The sequence below is a fragment of the Sinocyclocheilus rhinocerous genome, unplaced genomic scaffold, assembly GCF_001515625.1.
Source record: "Sinocyclocheilus rhinocerous isolate Xijiao unplaced genomic scaffold, SAMN03320098_v1.1 scaffold468, whole genome shotgun sequence".
In the NCBI taxonomy this organism is placed as follows: domain Eukaryota; kingdom Metazoa; phylum Chordata; class Actinopteri; order Cypriniformes; family Cyprinidae; genus Sinocyclocheilus; species Sinocyclocheilus rhinocerous.
The window spans coordinates 838,530-848,565 of record NW_015635305.1 but is presented as its reverse complement, the minus strand read 5'-3'; the positions used below and the strand labels follow the sequence as shown (position 1 = coordinate 848,565).

Sequence of the window (10,036 nt, the reverse complement as noted above, 5' to 3'; positions counted from 1 at the left end):
CAAAATTAACAACATCATCTGGAGATAGAAATCTGACAAAAAGAAACGCAAGTACCCATAACCAGTATTAAGAAACTCAGCACATAGTCTAGAAAAACATTGTAACATTCTCCTAAAAGGAAGAAAGAATAATGAGTGCAATGAACACTAGATTTGCTGAATTAAAAAAAAAATATATATAATATAATAATATAATATAATCATCATTGATAAAATGCTTATTTAGATTCTGAGCCATTATAAGAAATATGGATTAGTTCATACATATATTGTATGTATATATGCATGTACAATATATTATTTACATAAATTCCACACTCACACCACATGACAACCAACTAATAAACGACAAATAGGTTATCAAATAGCAAATTACATTTACAAATAATGGTAAAAACCTGATCTCTTTAAAGGACTTTGGTTCACCTGCTACTAAATCAGCATATGTGTGGCCCTTGACCTGAGGGTAACAAATATGTCAGTCAGCTCATCAAAACATGTGGCAATTTGCATCTATGTCTCCAGTGGGTTATAAAACAACGACAAAGAAGTCAAAAAAAAAAAGCCTTCTAGCAAACAACACTTCAAACCCACTTTCCACTTTGAAGTTTGATTGAATCATATCCTGCTAGGTAGCATCTCCTTCTCTTCCAAAAGGCGGATGAGTTGACTGAAACTTTCCTTCACGGCCTCCATGTTGTTCGTTGTGCTGCCTGCAAGAATCCAGCGCTTCCCTCGGGCCAGCGGCTGCAATTCAAAGTACTTCTGAATCTGAAAAAGAAAAGAAAAAAGAAAGAAATATTTATTCAATCATGACTCTCTCTATTCAATATTTATTTATTTATTAAATATTTATTCAATTATGAGGCTCTATAAAAATAGCACAGAGAATTTTGGTTTGTCTCTCAAAAAAAAGAATGTATTAAATTATTTTGTAGATGTCGGGTTTAATTTGGTGAGGATTCAAGAGGCCTTGGGAAAAGGTATTTATAAAGAAAAAACAGACAATGTAATAACTGAAATTCTGTTCAATCAAATAACTGAAACTGTAAGATTTATTTGACTTTTTATGTTTGGGATTCAAATTAATCATTTAGTTTGCCTTCAAATTCCTTAAGATCCTCTAACCTAATTGCAGCTATAGTATTAATGATATAATGATATAATATTTTATTATGCCACCCTTAACATAAGCAATGAAAACATTTTTAAGAAGGAAGGTTGAAATGTGTTGTCAAGTTCAAATGATGTTTAAACTTACTTATTAATTAGGAAAACCCATGTCAACCTGTGTATGTTTCAAGCTATTAAAATAGTGTTTCTGAGACCTCAAACAGAACATGAGGGATATTTTACCATAACAATAAGACTTTCTCTTTTCTCTAAACAAATCCTCTAAAAAAAAATCCATAAACAGTTTTTATACATTTCCAAAAGGTAAAAAGCTTAGTATCTGCTTATTAGGTCAAAATGTTCCTCACAGAACAGCAGAGATGCGTTAATGTCAAGGCACTGTAACGTGAGGTTCATGTGCAGCAGGGAAACTATGCAGATTTAGTTAACAAGTGCTTGACGTACTCAAAATTGTTAGTAACAACTGATTAAGAGGATCATATGTCAAAGCTTTGTGCTCTGTGCTTGATTATACTTTTATGTCAGCACTTCATTATAGCACGAGCAGATCAGAACCATCTGTTAAATTTGACCTATTCAAGGAATATCATACTGCTTCTGCTCAAAAGACACAACATGATTAACTCTGTAAGCCATAGCAGGGAATAGTGTCAGTTTTGCAGGAGTCATTTGTAATAATAAAAATCACATTTATAGAAGGAAAACGTTTGACGTCCCTTATAACCGATCTTGTATCACACTACAATCCGTCAAACTTTTTAAGGTCACAAAAGTTTGGACTATTGACAGTACATAGCATATCAAAGCCCACAAAAGGAGATACAGCTTTTTCACATTTGGCTCCAAAACTCTGGAATGGCTATCCTGATAATGCTCAGGGCTCAGACACACTTTATCAGGTTAAATCTAGATTAAAGACATCTCTTCAGCCGAACTGTCACATACTGCATCTCATAGCCTAGCATGTCAGCTTTCTATCGCAGGATGTCCATCCTAAAGTTACTAGAGACTTTACAAGCACCAGTCTGGACCCAGAGTTGACTGCAGATGATGCCAACAACGAATGGACTTTCAAGATCCTTATATCACAATCATTATCATAATCATAAGCTGTATTTTCTGCCTTGCTGCATTGCCAGACCCTGGGAAAATATTGAGAACCACAATAGTATAATGTTTAGTTAACATCCTTCACATTGCACACAGTCATTTCCACACTCACCACCATTTTATCAAGCTATTCAACATATAAATCACCTATGAGGAAAAACAAAATCAATAATATATTCAAATTTAAATACATCACCAGCTTTTTGCTTAGTTTGGAGTGACAAATCATATCAGCATACTTTCAAAATAATAGGTAAAAATAGAAAGATTAAATAGATCAAACGTGACAGTGAATACATTTATAGTAGTGCTGTCAAACAAGTAATCACATCCAAAATAAAAGTTTTTGTTTACATAATATATGTATGTGTACTGTGTATATTTATTAGGTATATATAAATACACACATAGAGTAGCCTATATATTTTTTTAAATATTTACATCTATATACATTTATATTCTTATATTTTATATTATACATAATATATTTAATATATAAACATAACATTTTTTAAAAATATATACATGCATGTGTTTGTATTTATATATACATAATAAATATACACAGTACACACACATATATTATATAAACAAAAACTTTCATTGATCGTGATTAATCGTTTGACAGCACTAATTTAGTGTTACAAATTTCTACTTCAAACATATTATGTTCTTTTACACTTTCTATTCATCAAAGAATCCTAAAAAGAAATGCATCATGGCTTTCACAAAATCTTCGCCATCATAGAATAACTTACATTTTAAAACATATTTAAAGGATTAGTTCACTTCTGAATTAAAATTTCCTCATAATTTCCTCAACCCCATGTCATCCAAGATGTTCATGTCTTTCTTTCTTCAGTCGAAAAAAAATTAAGGTTTTTGAGGAAAACATTCCAGGGTTTTTCTCTATATAGTGGACTTCAGTGGGGTTCACTGGGTGGAAGGTCCAAATCGCAGCTTCAGTGCAGCTTCAAAGCGTTCTACACGATCCCAGACGAGAAATAAGGGTCTTATCTAGCGAAACGATCGGTCATTTTCTAAAAAAGAATAATTATATACTTTTTAAAGGGGTCATATGATGCGATTTCAATTTTTCCTTTCTCTTTGGAGTGTTACAAGCTCTTAGTGCATAAAGAAGATCTGTAAAGTTGCAAAGACTAAAGTCTCAAATCCAAAGAGATATTCTTTATAAAAGTTAAGAGTCAACCACGCCTACCTAAAACGGCTCGTTCTAACACATCTACATTGTCATCTGAGGAGATTACAAAGATTAAAAGAGTGTTTTTTTAAAGGGGTCATATGATGCGATTTTATTTTTTCCTTTCTCTTTGGAGTGTTACAAGCTCTTGGTGCATAAAGAAGATCTTTAAAGTTGCAAAGACTAAAGTCTCAAATCCAAAGATATATTCTTTATAAAAGTTAAGAGTCAGCCACGCCTAAAACGGCTCGTTCTAACACGCCCCCACATGTCTACGTCATGATGTGGGAGGATTTGCATAACGCCGCCCAAATGTTCACGCAAAGAAAGAAGGCGTAACTTTTATTCTCGCTGTAGTATTGTTGTTGCCGCCGCTGCCATGTCGTGAAGGCGCTGTGTGTTTCGTTGTGAAAGCGAAACTACTTTGTTTGGCCTTCCAAAAGAGGACGATATCCGCTTCGTCATGCCTAGAGCTGATGCGTGCTGGTCGCTGAGGAAATACATCAACTTCGCGCTGTGGATCGCCGGATCGGCTTTCACCGTGGACGAAGCGAAGTCCAGCCCGGGGTCGTCACATGTGGTTGCCGCAAGCCCGCCCGCCGCCGCCGCTCACTCTAGGCCTCCGGCCTTTGCTCACTCTAGCCCGCCGTGTGTGACGCTGCGTTTCATTGTGAAAGCAAAACTACTTTGTTTGGCCTTCCAAGAGAGGACACGACTAGAAATCAGTGGTTAAGTTGTATTTACAACACTGTTCCAGAACACTTCAACCCAAATATTCAGATGTGTCCAGCGCATTTTATGGAATTTTTATGGACTGTTTCCTGATCCTGGTAGAGTAGACTACAATGCCGGCTGTTCTGACTCACAGACTGTAAGTACGTTTTTATATATAAAGAGTTTGCCACTGACGATTCAAACGCGAATTTTGAGCAGTGTAGAGTAGCGTTTGTAGTTTGTCATTTCTCCGATCACAAATGCAGACATGGTTTTATGTTTACGCGGCGCGATGCAATGCAATGCGTAAAAAGTCAGTATAAGTCATTATAATCCGTAATTATGTCCCCACTGGATGCAAAAAAAATGCCTTGTTTATAATGGGTTTTAATGTTTTTGTCTCGTTTCAGAAAAGCGGGGCATAGAGGAGAAACAATAATGTACAGTATGTGGAAAATAATGTGTTTTTTTAACCTTAAACCGCATAAACACATTTCATTACACCAAATACACCAAATAATGTTCTTTTTAGCAACATCACATTACCCCTTTAATAGCATAAACAATGGCTGCGTTTACACTTGGCATTAACATGCGATGTAATTTTTTTTTAGAAAATGACAGATCGTTTCGCTAGATAAGACCCTTCTTCCTCGTCTGGGATCGTGTAGAACACTTTGAAGCTGCACTGAAGCTGCAATTTGGACCTTCCACCCAGTGAACCCCACTGAAGTCCACTATACAGAGAAAAACCCTGGAATGTTTTTCTCAAAAACCTTAATTTCTTTTCGACTGAAGAAAGAAAGACATGAACATCTTGACAGACATGGGGGTGAGAAAATTATGAGGAAATTTTAATTCAGAAGTGAACTAATCCTTTAAATGTTACATACTGGTAAAAAATGTATAGCCTGAATGCACTGTAAGTCGCTTTGGATAAAAGCGTCTGCTAAATGCATGAATTATTAAATTATTATTATTAAATTAATTAATTATTAAATGTTACAGTTATTTTAAATTGCAATAATATTTAATATTATTATTATTTTTCCTGTTTTTGTTTCAATAATTGTAGCCTTGGTGAGCATAAGAGACTTCTTTCAAAAGCATTTTTTTTTTTTTAAATCCTACCGACTCTAAACTTCTGAATGGAACTGTATATTTAAGTTCCTTTTTTTCTGAATGACCATAATTGATATGAGATAATGGGATATGAGACATAGTGAAACCATGATATCCATAGACATTTAGTGTAGATAACAGACAGATAGTCATCTATTACCTTCCTCAAAACAAAAGAGATGCAGCATCAGATGTCCATAACCAAATGAGATAACCTGCAAAGTGTTGGTAGATAAAAGCACAAGGAAATAGTGTTCAAGGGGCAGATAAAGTTAGACCAGAGGATATGCTGCTACAACAAACAAATGCAACTATATCTATCGTTTCGCAATCTGCAAGCATGATGGACACTCGCTGCTAATCTGATGATAACAGACAGAAAGACCTGAAAAATCTAATCAAACTGTTCTGTGTGCTGAGTCTTTTGTCCAAAGTACTGTAACTGAATCCACCTCAAAAAGAATCACATACGAAGCACTTGTTTTAGCAGCGCAGGCATCTAACTGTGCCATGTTGGGATTTATTAGTGTCTGCTGTTTTCATGACGGCCTACTTCACTGAGTCAGAAGATTGTGTCTCGTCTTTCCTCCAGCAGAGTCTTTAGGAGGCACTGAACTGTGCCTTGCTCATAGTGTAACAGGAGTTTAATGACAGATTAGGTCACTTCAGCCCGGGGCCTGACCGACCCAAACAGTGTTAACAAATCCGTCTTGGTAAAAGGAGCTGCCCCGGGCCTGCTGGCTTACCAGTCCGTCTGTCTGCGGCAGGCCCCCTTCTGGAGAACACAAGCACTGAATCTGTCAGGTCACGTAAATGAGGAAAACAAGAGCGCAAGAATTTATTTCTTTCTCATAAATGAATAAAACTAAGTGTAAATTTCTTTGGTTTTGCTCACGTTAGTTTGAAGTTGAATGACAGTGTGGACAAGGTAAGCCTTGCACCATGGTGGCAGATGGCTGTTGGGATGACCACTGGGTCATACGGTCAAGCCTTCAGGTCACTGGGACCAATGAGTGGACTAGCTGAACAGAGAGAGCAGCTTACAGCTTTGAAAAGTTGCTGTGTTGTCTAGTTCCAGAAATTTCCCTTAAAGTCACTATGGACAGAATGGGAGAACAAAAACAGGAGGAAAACAACACTGTACTTCTTTCAAGCATGACTCATGTCATTTGAATGTAGTGAAGCCATCTTAAGCAAATTAAATATTAATGTGTTTTGTCCTTATGTAAAGTTGATTTTATGACAATTAGAACCGATAACTGTAATCTACCTGGACTATAAACGTTCAGTTTTCAAGGCATTTTCTTTTTTTTCAAAATTTTCAAACTTTTTACAAGTCAACATTCAAAGTTTGTTTTTCCAGTTAAAAGTACATTCATATGAATTTCTTTAAATTTCAATTGATTTTATTTGTGCACTTTCCTTTGAATTGGAGTTCTGCATCCTTTTTGTTACATTCATTATTTTTTCATTCAATTAGTTGGCTTGTTTGATGAAAAAAGATTAAATGTAGTTGCAATAAACGTGTTAAGAATCTGTACAGCAGAGGAGGACTATTATTTTGCTGCACGGAACTGTCACGGTTTGATCTTCGGCTGACCAATCAGCAGAAAGAAGCATTTAATTCCAGCCCAAGTGTAGAAATCAAATATTCAAGCTGTTTATTCATTTTTCTACCCCTGAATGAAAAACGAAAAATTATGCTGATTTCTTGTTTTTTCGTTTTTTGAGTAAAAATGAAAAAACAAAAAAAAGGAGCCGTTTTCTCATTTATCTACTTTAAATATTCAAATCAAAAAATGAATGATCGGATGATACACGGACCAATTTGGCTTTATTTTTTGCTTTTAGGTTCAGGGGTAGAAAACAGATAAACACTTGAATATTCGATAACGACATGTGGATGGGGCATTAATTGCCTCTTTTGACCAATCGGTCAACCAAAGTTCAACTCATGCCACAGATTTTTCTGATATTAATATGAAGCCTTTTTGCTCCCTCAATTAAAATGACCAATTTTGCATTCTGAACAATACAACCCTGTTACATAAGCAGGTAACGCTTTATTTTAATGGTCTCTTTTGAACATTCTGTTGACAATAAGTAACATTGCACCTACATGCTCTCAACTAACTCTCAGAGTATTAGTAGACTCTTTATCCCAACAGACATTCTACTGACTATAAGTAACTTTGCAGGTACGTCAACTTATTCTAACTCTAACCCTATTAGTCTACTAATAATCTACTAACACTCTTAATGACAGTTAGTAGATATGTAGGTGCAACGTTACTTAGTCAAGAGAATGTGTTAAAGGGACCATCAAAATAAAGCACAACACAATCAGAATATAAGACAAATAAGTGATATGAAAGAAAAACATTGATATAATCAACGTGACTTGTTTTCAGCCAGCTGATACAACAAAATGTTAGTTTGTTACGTGTGCGAGAGTGGGTGGTAACTTTAAGACCTTTCCACTTTTGACTGGTGATTGCACAGGGGGCCGAGTGTGTCCTGCTGATTTTAGGCCAGCAGAGATTACCATTACATCTGATGATCTCAAGAGAAGAGCTACGAGAATCAATGGGTGTTGGCACAGGTGTCACGTCAGAAAAACACAAATAGGGAACTGTCACTCAAACAATGACAGGATATCAGTGTAAATTACTACAGTGAAAACAGCAAATGCGCAAATGTGGGCTAGAAGGCATAAACAATTATCAACTGTTTACACAAGCTAGAACTTTGTGACCCGTCTATATGATGAGAGGAGACAATCTGCAGCCATGTGAATGACTGTCTAAAGAGGGCCAGACATGGCATGAGCTGAATGGGGTGTCTGGCTTGCACAAATAGGCCAGTGGCCAGAAGCCGAACTGTAATTCTTCGTTTTGCTCTCTAGCCAGCGTGAGCTGCAACGGATCCAGTCCTGCTCTGGAGTTCTCACCATTATTTATGTGTTTCACAGTCAACTGCAGATATGAATGTCTTTTCATTTCCATTCTTGAGGTTGGGGCTTTACCAAGGCAATTCAGGTTACAAGTCATTCTCTTGGGTGTGATGGATAAATTCCATGTGGGTTTGGAAACCGCAAAACTCTCTGGTTACTTGCCCAAGCAAACAGCCACTAGACCATTTCATAGCACCAGTCAGAGTTAAATGAACATAAATGGGTTCATATGTTGAGCTGTGTTTATATAGCGCCACACGGTACTGTAGATCTGAATAAAACGACTGGGGCTGCAAAACTGCCAGAGGGAAATAAATATCTGCTAAAACTCATGCCTTATTCGTTTGAAAAATTAAAATGTATAATCAATATGTCAGCGAACATCTCAAAAAATGTGTCTGCCTTCTCATGTTCAATTGTAGTATTCATTAAGCTTGTGTGGTCAAATGAGCTCAGACATTGTGTACGTGACTTTTTGTTAAAAAATAAAGCTGTTTTCGAGACAGCATGGATGTAGCAAATATGTTTTTATGTTATTACCATTAAAGGTGGCGTATGTATTTTTTCAAAAACGCTTTAGAAAACTGAGTCGGGCCGAGTACCAAAACAAACTTGTAGCCAATCGGCAGTAAGAGCATGATTGACTCATGATGGCGAGACCCTTTTGGGGCGGGCCGAGTACCAAAACAAACTTGCAGTAAGAGGCGTGTTTACTCATGATGGCGAGACCCTTTTGGGGTAGGGGCGTGTTTGTTTTGGTGATTTGAAATATCAACATTGGCTACCAGAAATCACTTACTCCACCTTTAACTTAGCAGTTGACCATTAACTGAGCTTAGTTGTAACTGATCAAGTCGATTTGGATAAAAGCATCTGTCAAACACATAAATGCAAAAATGAGAGAGAAAAAAAGAAATGACAAAATTGCAATTGCTGAAAGTTTTACATGAACTGGTCAATTTCTTGTATGCTCAAAATTATTCGTGAACATGAGTATTTGTGCTGCGTCGCTGTGGTTAGACAGCACTCAACAACTGTTACATTAGACAGAAAGTCCCAACTGAAGAACATCACTGGGGCTCACCTTGGGCATATAAGGGCGTGCTCAGATATCAGAAAAGACCAATTACTCTGGGTGACAAGTTTCCCCCTGAAGATATCAGTCAGCTGTGGAGAACACACTTGAAAGAAATGTCTAGATATCGCCAGATGCACTTACCATGAAATTGAGCTGGTCTCACTTGTTTTTTCGATGTCTAAAAAGCCTGCAGTTATGTGCTTGGCAAGGCACAAGACTTTCAAAGAGGCCCCATAAAATATCACTTACAGACAATATCTAATGCTTTGGACACATTTAAAAAGAAACAAATACCTCAAACTTGGAGGTGGGTCGCAGACTGTGAAAGTATAATCTTTAAGGAGCAATTTTGAAACAAAGAAATCAACTTGTTAATGGACTTACATAAACGTACATGTTCAAAGAGATTTCATCAGTTATTAGTAGCATGTGAAGCATGGTAATGTGAACATGTAAAAACAACATTTTAGCTAGAAATGTACACAAACAGCCCCCCTTTCTACACTCTTACCTGAAACAGTTACATCTACATAAACATGCTTTCTCAGGAGTATTGCTAATGTTAAAGATCCACTGAAGTGCCTTGAAACGCACAGCATTGTGTTGATGTAATTTCAACTGAAACAGGAAGACAGGGACATATTGAACAGACCCGCCAACAGTAGGGCTGGGTTTTGACACAAATTTCTCATTCACAAGCTTGCGATTCGATTTGATTACCAAT

At 36.5% G+C, this 10,036-nt stretch overlaps 1 protein-coding gene across 5 annotated transcripts in view; it reads right to left on the bottom strand.

Annotated features, from left to right (window-relative positions):
* Positions 1-272: 272 nt before the first annotated feature.
* The window catches only part of arl15a (ADP-ribosylation factor-like 15a), a 128,339-nt gene continuing 118,575 nt past the window's right edge, over positions 273-10,036 (bottom strand). For all 5 annotated transcript variants that reach the window (XM_016561085.1, XM_016561087.1, XM_016561088.1 and 2 more), the window contains one exon: positions 273-771. In XM_016561085.1, coding sequence (XP_016416571.1) covers positions 619-771 — 153 coding nt within the window. In that variant the 3' untranslated portion in view covers positions 273-618. The remainder of the gene's footprint in view (positions 772-10,036) is intronic.